Source organism: Lichenostomus cassidix, unplaced genomic scaffold, assembly GCF_008360975.1.
Source record: "Lichenostomus cassidix isolate B80296 unplaced genomic scaffold, HeHo_3.0 HiC_scaffold_40, whole genome shotgun sequence".
Taxonomy (NCBI): Eukaryota; Metazoa; Chordata; class Aves; order Passeriformes; family Meliphagidae; genus Lichenostomus; species Lichenostomus cassidix.
In genome coordinates, this window is record NW_028147459.1 from 114,780 (window position 1) to 132,820 (window position 18,041).

The 18,041-nt window shown below is 65.6% G+C and overlaps 4 protein-coding genes across 5 annotated transcripts; 3 read left to right on the plus strand and 1 right to left on the minus strand.

Moving 5' to 3' along the window:
• Positions 1–69: 69 nt before the first annotated feature.
• FKBP2 (FKBP prolyl isomerase 2) lies at positions 70–1,949 on the minus strand. The gene is made up of 6 exons (XM_085046242.1): positions 1,838–1,949; positions 1,214–1,360; positions 888–1,000; positions 749–795; positions 559–594; positions 70–273 (listed from the first exon to the last, which is right to left on the minus strand). The coding sequence occupies exons 1-6, from the start codon at positions 1,847–1,849 to the stop codon at positions 212–214; spliced, it is 417 nt and encodes a 138-aa protein (XP_084902368.1). The 5' UTR covers positions 1,850–1,949; the 3' UTR covers positions 70–211.
• On the plus strand, positions 1,918–6,457 carry MRPL11 (mitochondrial ribosomal protein L11). 2 transcript variants are annotated; one of them, XR_014848104.1, is made up of 8 exons: positions 1,918–2,001; positions 2,445–2,500; positions 2,761–2,854; positions 3,263–3,453; positions 3,750–3,890; positions 4,272–4,352; positions 4,574–4,755; positions 5,300–5,395. XR_014848104.1 is itself a non-coding variant. In XM_085046239.1 (5 exons), the coding sequence occupies exons 1-5, from the start codon at positions 5,073–5,075 to the stop codon at positions 6,381–6,383; spliced, it is 597 nt and encodes a 198-aa protein (XP_084902365.1). In that variant the 5' UTR covers positions 4,957–5,072; the 3' UTR covers positions 6,384–6,457. The 2 variants fall into 2 exon arrangements, 1 of the variants encoding a protein (XP_084902365.1); XM_085046239.1 differs by lacking the exons at positions 1,918–2,001; positions 2,445–2,500; positions 2,761–2,854; ... (2 more) ...; positions 4,272–4,352; positions 4,574–4,755 and adding exons at positions 4,957–5,219; positions 5,487–5,580; positions 5,880–6,039; positions 6,284–6,457.
• A 2,263-nt stretch (positions 6,458–8,720) lies between these two features.
• On the plus strand, positions 8,721–14,829 carry LOC146422323 (uncharacterized). The gene is made up of 8 exons (XM_085046322.1): positions 8,721–8,895; positions 9,738–9,889; positions 10,004–10,106; positions 10,220–10,466; positions 10,576–10,685; positions 10,923–11,055; positions 11,158–13,166; positions 13,454–14,829. Exons 1-8 carry the CDS (start codon positions 8,721–8,723, stop codon positions 13,480–13,482), a joined length of 2,958 nt encoding a protein of 985 aa, XP_084902448.1. The 3' UTR covers positions 13,483–14,829.
• Positions 14,830–15,179: 350 nt separating this feature from the next.
• B4GAT1 (beta-1,4-glucuronyltransferase 1) lies at positions 15,180–17,760 on the plus strand. Its single transcript, XM_085046449.1, has 2 exons — positions 15,180–16,884; positions 17,041–17,760. Exons 1-2 carry the CDS (start codon positions 15,529–15,531, stop codon positions 17,230–17,232), a joined length of 1,548 nt encoding a protein of 515 aa, XP_084902575.1. The 5' UTR covers positions 15,180–15,528; the 3' UTR covers positions 17,233–17,760.
• The last annotated feature ends 281 nt before the right edge of the window (positions 17,761–18,041 follow it).

The following is an 18,041-nucleotide window of genomic DNA, read 5'->3' on the forward strand; positions in this document are numbered from 1 at the left end:
AGGGTCGTTTTTTCCCTTTCACACCCCAAAAAACCTTGAGGTGCCCCAAAAAAAAATCAGCCAAAACCCTTCAATTTAACTCTTTATTGACCCCCAGAATTTGGGGTCAAACCCAAAAAAGTTCCCCACAAAGGGGGGGAGGAGAGGCCAAAATGAACCTGGCCTGGGAGGGGAGGATTTTGGGGGGAATTTGGGGGGTTTTGGGGTCCCCCTAAAGCTCTGGGCGCCTCTCGATCTTCAGCAGCTCCACCTCGAAAATCAGCACAGCCCCCCCTAAAAATGGGGGTGTCAGCACCCTGAAATCCCCCCTGAAACCCCAAAATTGCCCCAAAAATCACCTCTAAAGTCACACGAAAATCCACCCAAAATCACCCCGAATGTCAGCTGAAAATTACCCCCAAATTACCCCAAAAATCACCCTAAAAACCATTCTGAAATTACCCCCAAACCATCCCCAAATTCTTCAAAATCCCCTTCAAAATCCAAAAATCACTGCAAAATGATCCCAAAATTCTGCCCTCCAAACCCCAAAACTCCCAGTTTTCACCCCAAACTCACCTGGGATTTTCGGGGGAGCTCCTCTGTCCCCATAGCCTGTGGGAGTTTGGGGTCATTGTGGGGTTGGGGTGACCCCAGAACCCAAAACCCCAAATTTGGGTCCCTTTTTGGGTTTTTTCCCCCTCCCCGCCAATTTTGGAGTCCATTTTGGGGGTTTTGGGGTCCCTTTTTGGGGTTTTTGAGGTCTCACCCAGCTCCGGGGGGATCACAAGTTTCCTCTTCTCGCCTTCACACATCCTGGGGGAATCAGAGGGGTCAGGGGGAATTCCAAACCCTGGGAATTCTCCCCTCCCAGTGCTCCCAGTGCCCCCAGTTCAGCGGTCACTCACCCCAGCAGCCCCTGGTCCCAGCCCTTGATGACCTGTCCAGTTCCCAGAGAGAACACAAAGGGTTGATCTCGGCTCAGGCTGCTGTCGAAGGGAGTTCCATCCTCCAGCGTACCCTAAACCAGTGCGGACCAGTATGGACCAATACGCAGCAGCACAGACCAGTACCAGTCCCTTCCCAGTTTATCCCAGTCCGTCCCACTGCCATTTCTCATCCCAAAATTGCCTATTTTCACCCCAAAACCACTGGATTTTTTCGCCTCCAGCCCCTCCCATTGTGTCCCAGTCCCTCCCCGCCCCTCCCAGTTTATTCCAGTCCATCCCAGTACCGAGTAGTGCAGGGTCAGCACGTCCCCCCGCCGCGATCTGTCCGCACAGCGCTCCGGCCGCCGCCGGACGCCGATCTGCACCTTGCGGGGCTCAGCCGCCAGAGGGCGCTCGGGGGGCAGCGCCAGCGCCAGCGCCAGCAGGAGCCACTGGGGGGACAGAGTGGCACCGAATGTCACCAAAGTGGCACCGAATGTCACCAAAGTGGCACCGAATGTCACCAAAGTGTCGCCCTGAGAGTCACCGGCAGCGCCAGCAGGAGCCACTGGGGGGGACAGAGTGACATCAAATGTCCCCAAATGTGCCTGAGAGGGGACGGCAGAGCCACTGGGGGGCGCGTCCATGACGTCACAGGCGCCGCAGTGATGACGTCACAGGCACCCCAACACGGCCCTGGGCACCGACCCCCCCCAGGCCCCCCAACCCCTGAGGAGCACCCTAACCCCTCCCCCCATGGCCTCCGGGGTCCCCGAAACGGCCGCGGGTTCTCCCTCCCATCCCCCCCACCCCGTCAAGCCACCCCCAACCCCTCCGGGACTCCCCAAACCTCCTCCAGCCCCTGCTGAGCTCCCTCCACCCCAAAATTCCGCCCCGGGACCTCCCGAAGCCGCCCCTCCCCCCCGCACCTCCGCCGCCATCGCGGTTCCCGTCTGAGTCACGTGATCGCCGCTCGGCCCCCGACTTTTCCTGTCACGTGAAGGCCATATCCGGTGTGTCTCCCGCTATTTCCGGTCACGTGGCCCCACCGCGGAAAGCGGCCTCGATGGCGGCGCGGCGCGCGGTTGCCATGGTAACGCCCAGGCTGGGGGGGGGGTGTTAATTAACCCCTAAATCACCGCTAATTAGTGCTCCGCTCCCCCCCAGCAGTGCCTCATTTGCATGGAGAGCCCCCGCGGCGGCCTCTGCTTGGCTGGGGGGTGGGAACGACGTTAATTTGCGTTAATTGGAGCTTAATTGGTGCTGGGGGGGAATTAGCGGTGTTCGGGCCTACTTAGCGTTAATTAGGGGGGTGGGGTTGTTGCCGTCATTGCTGGACATTTATCAGCAACTGCAAGAGAACAAACGGCACTAAACAAGTTGTCAATATCCCGTTAATTGACGATTTGTAATAATTAACTATCTAATTAGGAATAATTTTGATATAATTAGCATTAATTAATAGGTCGTTTACTCAAGGGTTAATTAAGGTTTAATTCATCGCTAATGAGGCGTTAATTTGGGCTGATCCCGCAGGGCTCCTGGGTCACCCATCCCTCCCCGCTCTGGCCCTGGAGAGGGCTCAGCACCAGGTGAGACCCCAAATATCCCCAAAAACCCGCCCGGGAGCCCCAAATCCCCAAATATCTAAAATAAAACCCCTCTGGCGCCCCCCAAACAACCCAAAATACCCCTTGGGACCAACAAAACTGCCCCTAAGCTGCTGCAAAACCCCCTTGAAATGCCCCAAAATATCGGAAAAGTGCTCTGAAAGGGCCCCGAAATGCCCCAAAATGTTCCAAAACTGCCCCAACACCACTCTGAAATGCCCGAAATATCCCCAACTCCCCAGGAAGGATCCCCCCGACCCCCACTCGGTTCTGGGGGTTCGCCCCGGAGCTTCCCCCAAAGAGATCCGCGCTGCCTTCCTGGCCCGCTGCAAGGAGGTACTGGGACAAACTGGGGCAAACTGGGAGGAGAAAACACGGCGAGTTTGGGGTGAAAAATGGCACTTTTAGGGACAAAAATGGAAGGTTTGGGGGCAAAAATGGCACTGGGAGGGTCTGGGGGAGACTGGGATAAACTGGGAGGGATTGGGAGGAAACTCCCTGGCACTCTTTGGGTGAAAAATGGCACTTTTAGGGACAAAATCGGACCTGGGAGGGACTGGGATAAACTGGGACTGGCGGGGAGCCTCTCGGATCGTTCCGAGTGTCCAGGCGGGGGGTGCTCTGTTCTGGGGACTCTCCCTCACCCATTGTTCCCCCTCTGGACCCCAAATTTGGCCGTGAGGCTCCCCAGGTGTGTGAGGGAGGTCCCGTGTTTTGGGGACCCCCGGCCATTGTCCCCCTCAGGTTCACCCCGACGGTGACCCCTCGGACCCCTCTCGCCACGGGCGATTCCTCCTGCTGGCTGAAGCCTACGCGGCGCTGAGCTCTCCCCGTGCCGGGAGCCAAACCGGGGATCCCCACCGGGACCCCCACCGGGGCCGCCCCGAGCCCCCCCCGCGCCCCGGCACACCCCCCCGCAGCGGGACACCCCCACGGTAACGGGGCCGGGAGGGGTGGGGGGTTTGGGGGTCCTGTGGGTGCTGAGGGGTTGTTGGGGAGGGTGGGTCTGGGGGTCCCTGAGGGGCGGGGTGGGGTCCTGAGGATTTTCGGGGGAGTCCTGGTGGTCCCATGGGTGCTGAGGCGATTGTAGGGGGTCCTGGGGGGGTGAGATGGGGTCTGGGAGGATCCTGTGAGGGCTTGGGGGGGTCCTGGGGGTCCCATGGTTGCTGGGGGGGTCCCGGGGTCACAGTGGTGACCGCGGGGGTCCCATGGGTGCCTCCCTCCCCCCCAGTCGGGACCAGGACTGGAACCGGCGGTACTGGGAGCAGTTCCCGCCCACCGGAAGCCCCCCCAGAACATCCCCCCGCCGCCTCCTGGCGCTGCTCCTGCTGCTCGTGGCCCTGGGGGGAGTCGCTCACGGCCTGGCCTACAGGTGGGACCCCGAAAATGGGTCTGGGGACCCCGAAAATGGGTCTGAGGATGTCAAAAATGGATCTGGAGACCTCAAAAATGGGGGCGATTCCAAAAATTCGGGGGAATCCCAGAAGATTTGGGGGTCCCAAAAGCCTGGGGGAGGGGAATCCCAAAATCGGTGTTGGGACCATGAAATCGGTGCAGGAGGAGACCAAAAATTGGGGGGAGATCCCAAAATAGGGGTGGCCCAAAAATTTGGGGGCGGGTTTCCAGAATTTGGGGAGGGTTTCCTTTGGATTTAGGAGTGGATTTTGCGGGGATCCCCCTGGATTTTGGGGGTGTCCCCTCGTATCTGGGGATGGATTTTGGGGCCACGCCCTGAATTTTGGGGCCTCCCCAGATACGTGGCTGGAGCTCACGCTGCCTTCCTGGACGAGCAGGACCGGGAGCTGCGAGCAATCTACGAGAGAGTCCGGAGCCGGTGGGGCTGGGGGGCCCGGGAGGATCCCGAGGGGGTTTGGGGGTCCTAAGGGGGATGTGGGGGGGGTCAAAGGGGATTTGGGGGCTCCCAATGGATTTGGGGGGACCAAATGGGGTTTGAGGGGTCTCAAGGGGTGTTTGGGGGTCTCTCGGGGAGGGGGGGCTGTGAAGGGGGGTCTTGGGGTCCCTTTCTCCCCGTGACCTCTGACCCCTGACCCGCAGGGCGGGGTCAAGCGAGGAGGTGATGAGGCAGCTGCGGGCGCGGGGGAGGGGCCGGGGAAGGGGAGGGGGAGAGGGCGGCGAGGGGGGGGAGGGGCCCTGACCCTCCCCCGGGACCCCTCCCCGCTCCCCTTCCCCCTCCCCCCACGCCGCCCCTCCCCCCCTGCGCCTCCGGGACCCCCCAGGTGAGGCCCGGGCTGGGGGAGGGGCGGGGAATCCCCCAGGGGAATCCCCGGGAGGGGCGGGGCGGGGAATCCCCCGGTACCCTCCAAACCCCGCCCCCTCCCTCCTCAGGCCACGCCCTAATGTGCTCGCCCCGCCCCCTTTCCCGCGCCCCCTCTCAGGCTCTTCCCCTCTCCCCATTTTCCACGCCCCTTTCCCCTCACTCCACCTCCCATTGGCTCCGTTCAGCCCCGCTCCTCATTCCCGCGCCTCCCATTGGCTCCGTTAAGCCCCGCCTGCTCCCCCCACGTGACCGCCGGTGCCTCACGCGCGGGCCGCCATGTCGCGCGCGGCGCGTTCGGCGCGCTCGGTGCGGGCGGCGGCCGGGAGAGGCTCAGGGCCCGCGGCGGCCCCGCGGCCTGTGCGGATCCTCATCCCGGCCGGGGGGGCAGCGCCGGGGCCGCCGCTGGGGCCGGTGCTGGGGCAGGTGCGGGGCGCTCCGGGGGGTGTTTAGGGGGTCCCGGTGCCCCCCCGGCCCGGCCCGACCCCTGCCCGGTGCCTCCTCAGCGCGGGGTCTCCATCGCCGCCTTCTGCAAAGACTTCAACGAGCGCACGCGGGACATCAAACCGGGGGTCCCGCTGCGGGTCCGGCTGCTCGTGCACGTGAGTGGGGCGGGGGCACCGCGACCCCCCCACCTCCGGGACACCCTCGGGGCACCGCGACCCCCCCTGTGACCTCCCCGTGCCCCCCCAGCCGGACCGAACCTACTCGCTGACCATCGGGACTCCACCCACCTCCTACTTTCTCAAGGCCGTGGCCGGAGTGGACAAAGGGGCAGCCAGACCCGGTCAGGGGGGCCTGGGGGGGATTTTGGGGGTTCTGGGGAGGCTGGAGGGGTCCTGAGGGGAGGTTGTGGATCCTGAGGGAGGTTTTGGGGTCTTGGGAGGCGCCTGGGGGTCTTGGGGGAGGATTCTGAGGGGGATGTGTGGGTCCTGAGGTGCTGGAGGGGCTCTTGAAGGGTCCTGGGGGGGTATTTTGGGAGGTCCTGAGGGAGTGGGGGATTCTGAGGGGGCTCTGGGGAGGATGTGGGGGTCCTGAGGGGATTTGGGGGTCCTGGGGGCTCCCTGACCCCCCGACCCCCCCCAGGCCACGATGCAGTGGGCGTTGTGTCCCTGGCGCAGCTCTTCGAGGTGGCTCTGGCCAAGCAGAAGGACCCCGCGGTGACAACCCGGGGGACTCCTCTGCCCACCCTGGTGAGGTCCCTGGTGGGCTCTGCCCGCAGCCTTGGCCTGCTCGTGGTGCCCAGGTGGGAAAAACCCCAAAAACTGCCCCAAAGTCTGGCCCTGAGAAGCCCCAAAAACTGACCCTGAGACCCCCAAAACCTGACCCTGACACCCCAAAAACCGACCCTCACAGCCCCCAAAACCACCCCCTGATCCCCCCAAAAACAGCCCCTGACCCTAAAATACACCCTCAAAAATACCCCCAGCCCCTGAACACCCCAGACCTTGAAAGACCTCAAAACCCCCCTGACCCCCCAATCCCCTCAGGCTGACCCCCGAGGCTGTAGCCGAAGTCCAGCGCCGGCGCCAGGAGCTCGAGGCAGCTGCAGCTCCCCCGGAGGGGCAGGAGGAGGACGAGAAGAAATGACCACCCCAAAAAAAAACCCCAAAACCTTGGAGGGATCGCCAAAATCCCCCAAATAAAAAGCTCATTCCCACAGACTCGTGTCGTGTTTTTCGGGGATCCCATAAATGTCTGGGATCTCTTTTTTGGGGTGGGGGGTCTTGGAGGGTAGGACCCCTTTTGGGATCCCCATTTTGGGGGTGGGAGGAGGATCTTGGACCTTTTTTTTGGGGGGGAGAAATCCTGAATGTCAAGGTTCCTTTCTTGGGGATTTCCCTGTTTTTGGAGGGGGGGGAAGGAGGAGCCCCTTGGGCCTTCATCCTCATCCTCCTTCACCTTCATACCTCATCCCTAATTCCCCATCCTCATCCTCCACTATCCTCCCTCATCTTCATCCCCTTTTCCCTCCTTCCTCATCCTCCTCCTCCATCCCCCTTTATCCTCCATCTTCATCTTCATTCTCCAATTCCCCATCCTTCTCCTTCATCCTCATCTTCCTCCTCCTCCATCCCAATTCCTCGGTCATCTTCCTCCCCATCATCCTCCTTCATCCCCCTTTATTCTCCTTCATCCTCATCCCAATTCCTCTCTAATTCATCCTCTCCCTCCTCATCCTCCCCCCCTAAAATGTTGCGGCTCTGCCGTCGCCGTGGAAACGCGGGGGGGGGAGGAACCCCCGGGAATTTGGGGAGACCCCAAGGAGTTTGGGGAGAGCCGAGGGAATTCCGGGGGAGGGGTTGAGGATTTGGGGGGGGGGAAGGATGAGAGCAGGAATTTGGGGAGGGGGAGGACACGGATTTGGGGGGAATTCGGGGCGGGGGGAAGAGCGCAGAGATCGCGGAAATTTGGGGAGGGGTCCCCGGGGTATCCCTTTCCCCCAAATCCCCATCCCCTCCCCCCCCCCCGCGGGGTCTCCCCCCTCCCCGCCCCCCCCCGCAGGCCGCTTTCGGCGGCAGCTCCGCCCTCCCCGCGCTATTTTTAGCTCCCGGCGCTATTTTTGGCTCCGCGGCTTCGGCGCCCAAATTTGGCAGCGGCGGAGCCGGGGGGGGAGGGGCCGGGGGGAGGAGCCAAATCCGGGGGCGCCCGAGAGAGGGGGGAGGGGCGGAGGGGGATCCCAAAGGCCTGGGGGGGAGGGGGGGCTCAGATCCTAGCCCCCCCTCGGTCCTGGAGTCCCTCCGGCCACAGTGACCACCCTCTGGCCACGGTGTCCACCCTGCAGCCACACTGACCACCCTGCAGCCACACTGACCACCCCCGCGGCCACAGGGTGCCCCTTGCCATCTCTTGACCCTTTCCCTCCCCCACTGACCGACCCTCCCCACTCTGAGCCTCTCCGAGACCCCTACTGACCCCTCCATCCCTCCAATGTCCCCTCCATCCCTCCAATGTCCCATCCAGTCCCCTCCAGTCCCTTCATCTCCCCGCTGACCCCTCCCTCCACCTGTTGACCACCCCTCTGTCACCATTGATCCCCCATTGATCTGTCCACTCCTTGACCCCCTCTATTGACCTCTCGTTGGCTCCTCCATCTCCCCATTGCCTCCTCCATGCCCTCTTGGCCCCTCACTGGCCCCTCCATCTCCCCACTGACCCTCATTGGCTCCTCCATCTCTTCATTGGTCCCTCCATCCCTCCCTTGACCCCTCCAGCCCCTCCATCTCCCCATTGACCCCTCATTGTCTCCTCCATCTCCCCACTGATACCCCCTTGGCTGCTCCATCCCTTTCTTGACCCTCTCCCCCCATCCATTGACCCTCTCCCTCTGACCCTCCATCCTTCGAGCCCCTCCGTCTCCCCACTGACCCCCCTTGCCTCCTCCATTTCTCCATTGACCCCTCCTTTGCTCCTCCATCTCCCCATTGATCCCCATTGATCCCCATTGCCCCCCATTGATCCCCATTGATCCCCCATCCCTCTCTTGACCATCTCCATCCATCCTTTGAGCTCCTCCATCTCCCCATTGACCCTCATTGGCCACTCCATCCCTCTCTTGACCATCTCCCCCCATCCCTCATCCCTTCCATCTCCCCACTGACCCCCAGTTGACTCCCTGGTCACCCCCCCACTCCCCCACCCCCCTCCCCCCTCCCCGACCCCTGGGCGTGTCCCCAAACCCCTCCCCACCCCCCCGCCCCCCGGCCCCGCCCCTCTCCCAGCTCCATCTCCAATTTCGGTGCGAACCCGGCGCGCGCCGCCCCCCCCCCCCCCCCCCCCCCCCCCCCCCTTGTCGTGCGTCAGCGTCACCGGTGACGCGACCGCCGCGTCCCCCCCCGGTGTCCCCTCCCCGCGCGGTGACGCGGCGGTGACGCGGGGCAGCGGGGCGCATAAAGCGGCGAGCCCGGGCGGCGGCGCGGGCGGAGGATGCTCCGCTCCACCAAAGGCGCCTCCAAGGCGCGGCGCGATCAGATCAACGCGCAGATCAGAGCGCTGCGCGACCTCCTGCCGCTGCCCGACGGCGACCGACCGCGACTGTCCTACCTGCACGTCATGGCTCTCGCCTGCATCTACACCCGCAAAGGAGCCTGCCTGCGGCCAGGTGCGTGAAGGGACGGGACCGGGATGGGACGGGAGCGGGATGGGATGGGACCGGGATGGGACCGGGAGAACGGGCGGGAGCGCGGATCGACCGGGGAACGGCGCAGGGAAGGGACCGGGAAGGGATCGGGGACCAGGGGTGTCCCTGGGATTGGACCGGGAACACGGGCGGGACCGGGGATCGAGCAGGGAATAGCACCGGGAAGGGATCGGGACCAGGGACGCGAGCGGGGATGGGATGGGGTTAGGACGGGACTGGGATCAGGGATGGAGCGGAGATCGAACGGGGAACAGCACCGGGATGGGAGCGGGGACTGCGCAGGGAACGGGAAAGGGACTGGGGATGGCACGGAGCTGGCGGCAGCCACCGGCATCAGGCAGGGGACAGGAGCAGCTGTCCGGAGCGGCGGGACAGGGAGAAGGACAGGGACAGGGAGAGGGACAGGGACCGGGAGAGGGACAGGGACCGGGAGAGGGACAGGGACAGGGACCGGTTCAGCACCGAGGAGAGCGGTGAGAGGTTCCCTTTCAGCACCGGAGACAGCGGCGGGGAGCGGGCGGGGAAGCGGGACAGGGACAGGAACAGGGACCGGGATCAGTGACAGAGGCAGGGACAGGGGAATCGGGATCGGGGATCGGAATCAGGGATCGGGATTGGGATCGCCTCTGGGACAGGGAAAGCTGGGCAAGGACAAGGGACTGGGGCTGCGATAGGGACAGTGATCGGGAAGGTATCCGCACGGGAAGAGCTCCGGATGCCGCCGGTGGCTCCGCGGGTGACGCTTGGGCGCCGCAGGGGACCAAGGCAGGAGGTGACCGTTGTCCCCACGTGTCCCCGCTCAGGCCCGACCCGGGGAGCGCCCCTGGAGCTGCTGGGGGGTCCCGAGCTCGCCGACCTGGTAGCATCTCTGCCAGGCTTCCTGCTGGCCGTGACCCGCGAGGGGAAGCTGGTCGGGGTCACCGACAATGTGGCTCAGCACCTCGGCCACTCTATGGTGAGCGCGGGGCCGGGAGGGGCCGGGGGTGTCGGGGAGGACTCGGGGGGTCCCGGGGGGGCCAGAGGGGTCCTGGGGAGATACCGGGGCTGACCATCCCCTCCCCCCGCGCAGGTGGACCTGGTGGCACAAGGGGACAGCATCTACGACCTGCTGGACCCTGCTGACCACCCCCTGGTGCGGCACCAGCTGAGCCTGCCCGGACCCCCCCAGGCAGGTGGGTGAGGGTCCCGAGGGGCCGGGGTGGGGCAGGGAGGGGTGGGAGGGAGGAGGGACGGATGGGGAGATGGCCAGCAGGACAGAGTAACCAATACCCCTCTCTCCCACCAGAGCGCCTGTTCCGCTGCCGTTTCACCACCTCGAGGGCCTCTCGCCGGCCGAGTGCTGGCCGCAAGCTGGTGTTGCTTCGGGGGAGATTCCAGGAGCCCCCCGGGCCCCCCGGGACTCCCCCCGGGCTCTTTGTGGCCTTCTGCGCCCCCCTGGACCCCCCGCCCTGGCCCTGCCCCGACTGCCTGCTGCTGCCAGCCTTCCAGAGCCGCCACGCCCGTGACCTCGCGCTGCTGGACATCTCCGACAGGTGAGGGGGCAGCCGGGCTGGGGGGTCTGGGGGTGTCCAGGTGTCCAGCAGGACCCAGGTGACCCTGTCCAGGTGGATGAGTGACCCAGCTGTGCTGTTTGTCCGGCAGTGTCCATGTCCACCTGGGCTATGGCCGTGCAGAGCTCCTCGGCCGCTCCTGGTATCGCCTGCTGCACCCCGAGGACCTCGGCCACGTTGCTCGCCAGCACCTGCGCCTCGGTCAGTGTTCCCAGCGTCCCCTGGGGTCTGCTGTCCCCTCCTGGCTGTCCCTCTGTCCCCTCAGTTTCCCACCCATCCCCTGGGGTCCTCCATGGCTCTGGGGATGCCATGTCCCCGTTGGTGTCTCCACGACCCCAACTCCCACAAGTGACCCCATTGCTGGGCCCACAGCCCCAATCTCCCCTGTCCCCATCCTGTGTCCATCCTGTCCCCGCTGACCTCTCGGTGTCCCCACAGCCGGCGCAGGGCCAGAGGCACGGGGCGAGGTGGTGACGCGGCTGCAGCGCAAGGACGGCCTGGGCTGGACATGGGTCTATGGCCGCCTGCGGCCAGAAGGGCCTGCCCTGCTTGCCCACAACTTCGTCATCAGGTCAGTGTCTGGTGGTCAGCACGGTCCAGGGGGTCACGACCCCCCCTTGGGGACACCTGGCCGTCCAGCCCCGCTGACTGCTGTGTCCCCGTGTCCCCTCAGCGAGGCCGAGGCATGGTGCCTGCGGCAGCAGCTGGCTGCTGAAGCCCCCCCGGGCCCCCCGGAGCCGTTCGGACCCAGCCTAGACTTCCCCGGAGGTGACATCGGAGCTGGAGATGACCTCAGCACTGTCTCTGGCCCTTCCATCGAGATGGCCGTGGCACCTGGCCTTGGTGATGACGGCGGAGCCAATGTTGGCCTCGGCCTCGGGGTCAGCGTCGGTTGTGGCCTTGGGGCCGATGTCGGACACAGCCTTGGAGCCAACCTGGGGACGAACGTGGACCCCGGGCTGGGAGCTGGTGTTGGACCTGGCCTGGGGGCCACCATGGGACATGGCCTGGGAGCCACCACTGCAGCCACCGTTGACCCTGGCCTTGGGGCCACCATCGGACACAGCCTGGGAGCTACCACTGCGGCCACTGGTGACCCTGGCCTTGCGGCCACCATTGGACACAGCCTGGGAGCCACTACTGCGGCCACCATTGACCCTGGCCTTGGGTCCGGCGTGGCACCAGACGTTGGCCACACTCTTGGAGACACCGTTAGCCACAGCCTCGGCTCGGACACCGGCGTGGGCCTCAGCGTGGGAAGCGGCATCAGAGTGGATGTTGGGCTGGGCGTGGTGGCCGGAGCTGACATGGGCCCCACCCTGGGGGCTGATCTGGGAGCCACCCTCGGGGGTGACACCGGGGATGCCATTGGAGCCACCGGCAGGGCTGAGGTGGCCCTCAGCATCGGCGCCAACATCGGGCCCAGCCTGGGCGGTGGCGCCATCAGGGCCAGCGTCGGACTAGGCATCGGCGCCACTGTGGGCCCCACACTTCCGCCAGACGTCGGAGTGACTGTCGGGACTGGACTTGGTGCCGGGGTTGGGCTCAGCCTCGGCACCAGCATCGGAGCTGGACCTGGGACTGGACTTGGCCTTGGAGCCGTCCTGGGAACCAACGCTGGCCCAACTCTGCCGTCTGGCACTGGACCTGGCGTGGGACTGGCCGTGGGAGCTGCAGTGGGAGCCAATGCCAGCTCTGGCCTCGGACAGAATGTTGGACTCACCGTTGGAGCAGGGGTCGGCTCTGGCCTTGGACAGAATGTTGGACTTGCAGTTGGGTCTGGGGTCAGCTCCGTCCTCGGCTCCGGGCTGGGCCTCACCGTTGGGGCCAACGTGGGCTCTGGCCTCGGACAGAATGTTGGACTTGCCGTTGCAGCTGGGGTCAGCTCTGGCCTCGGACAGAATGTTGGACTCACTGTTGGTGCCACCTTCGGGCCCGAGATGGACATTGGCCTGGGAGTTGGCCCCTCTCTCGCACCAGATGTCGGCCCCGGCTCTGGACTCGGCCTCGGCTCCAGCCCTTCGGACACTGGTGCTGGCCTGGCAGTCGGAGCTGCCGGCAGCTCTGGGCCGGGCTCGGCCCTGGGCTTTGCTGTGGGCGCTGCGCTCGGGGCCGGCACTTGCCCTGGCCTGGGGCCAGACATTGGCGCTGACCCCTCTCTTGGCGACTCCAGCCTCAGCCTGGGTTCCAGCCTGTCTCTCGGCCCCATCGCCGCCCCCACGGCCCCACTGGGACCCCCGCTCGGGCTCGGGCTCGGGGCCCGCCTGGCCCCTGGGCTGGGAGTCCCGGAGCCCCCTGCGGGAGCCACCGAGACCTGGACGCCTCCCTACACCCCGCGGCAGGCGCCGCCCTTCGCCTTCGGTCCCCCGGAGCCCCCCGAGGCCGCGCCCGAGAAGCTCCCGCCGAGCCCCGAGAGCCCCGGGGGGGTTCCGGGCGGCACCCCCGGCTCTCTGCTGACCCCCGAGACCTCTCCGCCGCCGCCGCCCGCCCCGGCCGGACCCGCGCTGCGCCGCCTGCTGCAGGGCCTGGCCAGCGCCGCCATGGCCACCCGGGCAGCCCCCCGGCGCCCCTCGGGAGAGACCCCCGGGCCCCGGCAGGGCCCCCCGCCCCGGTCGCCCCGCGACCCCTTCGCTGAGTTGTATCAACTCCCCCAGAGCCGGCTCCAGGACGCCTTCCGCAAAGGTGAGCGCTTGGGGGGATTTTGTCCCTTTGGGGGCATTTGGGGGCTTTCGGACCCCAGCTGGGGTTGGGGGCGAAAAAGGGGGACCCGCAAGGGTGGGGGGTGGGTGGTCCCGACCCTCTCTGTGTTCCTTTTTGGGGACAAGGGACAATCCCAAACCACCCTTTTTGGGAAGCCCTTGTCCCTTTCCCCCGCTGTGGGGTTAGGGTCACGGTGCCCCCCGGGGTAATTTTTTGGGGTATTTTCGGGGTGTCTCGGTGTCGCTGACGTGTCCTCCTTGTCCCCGCAGCCGGAAGCCAGCGCGCCCCGTCGTTCTGAACTAAGTCTGTGACGCGACTTGCCCCCAGTATGGCATATTGTCATTGTCACCCCGGCCCGGCCGCCCCCGCCCCCCCCGGGGCCGCTCGTGCTAATTTAACTCGTAACGAGTCTCTAAGGTAATTGGGGGGGGGCTGGTGGCCCCCCCCTCCCCCAGCCCGGACGCCTGGGGACAGCCACCCCTCGTGTCCCCTCCCCCCCGTCCCCGCCCCCCCGCCAGGACCCGCAGCCAAATTTTGGGGTCTCTGGGGGGGGCTTGGACCCACCTGTAGGAGCCTGTGGCCCCCCGTGCCCCCCAGTGTCACTGTCCCTTGTCACCCTGTCCCCCCCAGCTCGGGGTCTGCGTTTTTGGCAGAGTCACCCCCAAAATTGTGTTCCCCCCCGCCCCGTGGGTGTCATCCTCAATGTCCCCAAGCCGGGGGACCGAGGCACGATGTGGCTTGATGTCCCCAATGCCCCCAAATGTCCCCAATAATGTCCCAAATGTCCCCCACATCCCCGACCCGTGGGGCTGAGGCACAATGTGGCTCGATGTCCCCAATGTCCCCAAGTCGAGGGGTGGGGACAGGCCATGGCTTGATGTCCCTATTGTCCCCAGCGTCCCCAGCCTGAGGGACTGAGACACATCGTGTCTCAGTGCCCACGATGTCCCTGACCTCCCCGGTGTCCCCAGTGTCCCCAACGGCCCCCAACCCCACCCCGAGAAACGTCGCAGCGCGATGTCCCTGAGCCCCGTCACACCTCAATGTCCCCAACGTCCCTGAGGGACACCTCGTCTCTGCTGTGACCCCGGCTCGACGTCCCCAACGTGTCCCCAGCGCATGTGGACACCACCGAACGGACTGAGCTCTCCCAACCCGATGTCCCCAATGTCCCCGAGGGACTTGGGCACCTCATCACTGCCATGAGACAACCTGGCTCGATGTCCCCAATGTCCCCAAGGGACGAGGGACCTGCTCATCACTGGGGACCGGACAGACTGAGACACCTGATGGCCCCAGTGTCCCCAACACAACGGACTGAGACTTGTCGTGACCCGATGTCCCCAGTGTCATCGATGTCCCAGAAGGAGGGGGGACATCGTCACCACCCCACCTCAGAGGACTGAGACCCCCCACAGCCTGATGTTCCCAATGTCACCGATGTCCCCGAAGAAGGGGGGACCTTGTCATCGTCCCAGCTCGAGGGACTGATTTGCACCGTGTCCCCAACGTCCCCACTGTGAGGGACAGCCTCTGTGTCCCAGATGTCCCCGATGATGTCCCCGATGTCCCCGATGATGTCCCCAATGTCCCCTGGAGGCCCCGTGGCCCCAACACCCCTGGCAATAAAGTGTCTCCCATGGTCGCCCTGCCTGTGGCAGCTTCTTCTGGGAGGTTTGGGGGAATCTGGGGGACAGAGGGTCAGAGAGACCCAGCATTTAGGGGGGTGAGGAGGGACGCAGAAACTGGGGACAACTCGGGTATTTGGGGGGACCTGGGGGCTTGGGGGACAATCTGGGGGTCGGGGGGATCCAGGGATTGAGGGGGTGGGAACTGAGGGGGACATGGGAGTCTGGGGAGGATTTTTGGGGTCCCGGGAGGTTCAGGGGTCCGGCTGAGCTCCGCGGAGCCGCCAGACCACGCCCACAATGATAAAACCACGCCCACTCCGGTGAAACACTAATAACTCCGCCCCTCTCCCCGGGTCACGCCCCTCCGCCCCGCGCATGCGCAGCTCCTGCTAGGGCCGACGCAGAGTGGTGAGTCCCGGACTGGTGCCAGTGACCCCAAACTGGTCCCGATCCCCCCCCGGACTGGGTCCAGCCCCTCCTCCCCAGCCCCAGACTGGTCCCACTAACCCCAAACTGGTCCCACTGGTCCCGCCGCGTTTCCAGCATGCCGGACTGGTCCAGGCTCCGCGCCGATCCCAGTAACCCCCAGTGCCCCCCAGTACCGTCGCAGTCCCCACCGCTGACCCCTCACAGTGGCCCCCAGTAGCTCCCAGTACCTTCCCAGTCTCCCCAGCCCCCTCCCAGTGCTGCCAGTCCGGCCCAGCGCGGCCGCCATGGGCCGGGGGCGTCTCCTAGGGGGCTGCGCGTGGCTGCTGGGGGGTCTCGCCCTGCTGCAGACCCTCTACCTGCGCGCTCTGCCCCCCCCGCGCTCCCCCCCGGCCGCCCCCCCGCCCCGCCGTCCCCCCCGGGGGGTCCTGGACGCCTCCGGTTCGTTCCGAGTGTTCCGGGATGTCCTGGGGTCCCCCCCGGGCTGGGCCAGCGCCCCCCGCCCCGAGCTGGTCCTGGCCACCCACGGCACCCCCGGGCGAGCGGCCGCGGCGCTGGGGGGGGCCTGGGGGGGTCCGCTGTCCGTGGCCGTTTTCGGGGTGCCGCGGGAGGGGCTGGAGGAGCTGATGGCCGTTCTGGGGGGGCCTTGCCGGGGGCTGCGGCGCCGCCTGAGGCTGCACGTGGTGCTGGGGGCGGCGGGACCTCCCCCCCCCGCCCTGCGCCCCCCGCCCCGAGCCGCCTCCCCACATTCCCCATATCCTGGGGGGTGCCGGGGGGCTCTGGGGCGCCTGGCGGCCGCTGACCCCCCCAGCTACGATTTGGGGGTTCCGTACCCCGGGAATCTGCTGCGCAACGTGGCCTGGGAGGGGGCGGCTGGGGGGGGCACAGGGGGACCCCAACCCCAATTCGGGGGGCGTTTTGTGCTGCTGGTGGACGCCGATGTGGAGCCGAGCCCGGGGCTGCATGAGGGGTTCCTGGCGCTGCTGCGGGACGGGGGGCTGCACCCCAAAAACTGGGGGGGTTTGGGGGACCCTAAAGCCTTGGGGGCTCCTGGTGGCCTCAGGGTCCCCAACACATCAGGGGTCCCCAGCATCCCTGGGGGTCCCAATGGCCTGGAGGACCCCAAGAGCCCTCAGGACCTTGATGTCCCCAATGTCCCAAAGAACCCCAATGCCCTGGAGGTCCCCAAGGGTCTCCAAGACCCAGGTGTCCCCAAGGCCCTGGAGGACCCAAGTGTCCTGAACAACTCAAACACCCTGGAAGACCCTAAGAGTCCCCAAGACCCTGCTGTCCCCAACTCCCTGGAGGTCCCTGGCACTGCAGAGCCCCCCTGGGCACAGATGGTCTTCGTCCTCCCGGCCTTCGAGGTCCGGCTGGGTTTGCGGCCGCCAGGGACGAAGGCAGAGCTGCTGCGGCTGTGGGAATCAGGGGACGTCCGGCCGTTCTACGGGACTCTCTGTCCGCGCTGCCAGGCCCCCACAGCCTTTGGGCACTGGCGGGAGCTGCCACCGCCGCCACGGCCACGCGTGGCCTACGAGGTGGCCTGGAGGGACCCCTGGGAGCCGTTTTACGTGGCCCCAGCCCATGGTGTCCCCCCATTCGACGAGAGGTTCCTGCAGTATGGATTCAACCGCATCAGCCAGGTGTGGCTGGGGGACAGCGGGGTGGCTGTGGTGGTCATTGGGGTGGCCATGGTGATCATTAGGGTGGCCTTGGGGTGGCTGTGGCGGCTCTCTGTGGGGCTCTATGGGTTCTGGGGGGTCCATGGGTGACCCCATTCTCGTCCTGTGTCCCCCCAGGCCTGTGAGCTGCACATGGCTGGGTTCCGTTTTGCAGTGCTGGACGGAGCCTTCGTCACCCACCGGGGCTTCAAGGAGCCTGGGGGGTTCCATGGGAGCCGCGAGGCTGAGCTGGGCCTGAACCGCGGCCTCTTCCGGGAATTCCGCACGGAGCTGCGGCGACGCTACCCCGGCTCGTCCCGGCACTGCTGACCATCTGGGACACAACACAGATAGCTGGGGACACAGAACGGACAGGTGGGGACAGCTGGAGACAGGTGGAGATCCTCCAAATGGACACCTGACAGATCTGGGGACCTGCCTGGGACAGCTGGAGAACTTCTCATGGACACTTGGGGACCCCCCATGGACACTGTGTGGGTGATGGCATCGGGGCGGGGCAGGGTGGGGGATCAGCGGCCTCCAGTTTAGACCAGTAACTCCCCGTTCATCCAGAATGGACCCCTCCGGGTGTAGTTGCCGCAGCGAACTACAGCTCCCGGCATACACCGGGGGCTAAGGGCGCCGCCCCTCTTGCGAACTACAGTTCCCATCATACAGCGGGGAGACTGACCTGATGTGTAGCTCTTCCTCGGGACTGCAATTCCCGTCGTGCATCAGGGCAACATGGGCGATTTTCGGTCCCTGCTTCCGGGAATTCTGCGCGTCGCTCTCCCCTGAGGGTTGTGATGCGCAGCAGCGCCGCCTTGTGGGTGGGAGGAATAAAGGATTTTTTTGGGAGGACTAAAGGAATTTTTTGCGGGGAGGTGGGAATCCCAAATCGGGGGGGGGGGGGGGAGGGGACATGTAGGGGGGAGGGGCTGTGACACCAAATCCGAGAAGGGGAGGGGCCGAGGGAGGGGGGTGGAGACCCGAAATTCGAGACGGGAGGAGGAGACAGGACCCCAAATTTTTTTGGGGGGGGGACATGGGGAGAGGTTGTGACCCCCAAGTCCGGGGAGGGGTATCTGACTCGAGGGGAAGTCCCCCAAATTCGAGCTTTAAAAAAAAACCCCAAATGC

Bases quoted from the DNA above. Each gene is read 5' to 3' on its own strand.
- MRPL11 (XM_085046239.1), top strand. From the start codon at position 5,073: ATGTCGCGCGCGGCGCGTTCGGCGCGCTCGGTGCGGGCGGCGGCCGGG. The intron at 5,220-5,299 runs GTGCGGGGCGCT...GTGCCTCCTCAG, and splicing joins TGGGGCCGGTGCTGGGGCAG to CGCGGGGTCTCCATCGCCGC. The intron at 6,040-6,283 runs GTGGGAAAAACC...CAATCCCCTCAG, and splicing joins GGCCTGCTCGTGGTGCCCAG to GCTGACCCCCGAGGCTGTAG.
- B4GAT1 (XM_085046449.1), top strand. From the start codon at position 15,529: ATGGGCCGGGGGCGTCTCCTAGGGGGCTGCGCGTGGCTGCTGGGGGGT. The intron at 16,885-17,040 runs GTGTGGCTGGGG...GTGTCCCCCCAG, and splicing joins GATTCAACCGCATCAGCCAG to GCCTGTGAGCTGCACATGGC.
- FKBP2 (XM_085046242.1), bottom strand. The intron at 796-887 runs GTGAGTGACCGC...TGATTCCCCCAG, and splicing joins TGGGACCAGGGGCTGCTGGG to GATGTGTGAAGGCGAGAAGA. The intron at 595-748 runs GTGAGACCTCAA...AAACTCCCACAG, and splicing joins TGTGATCCCCCCGGAGCTGG to GCTATGGGGACAGAGGAGCT.
- LOC146422323 (XM_085046322.1), top strand. From the start codon at position 8,721: ATGCTCCGCTCCACCAAAGGCGCCTCCAAGGCGCGGCGCGATCAGATC. The intron at 10,107-10,219 runs GTGGGTGAGGGT...CTCTCCCACCAG, and splicing joins GCCCGGACCCCCCCAGGCAG to AGCGCCTGTTCCGCTGCCGT. The intron at 13,167-13,453 runs GTGAGCGCTTGG...TTGTCCCCGCAG, and splicing joins CCAGGACGCCTTCCGCAAAG to CCGGAAGCCAGCGCGCCCCG.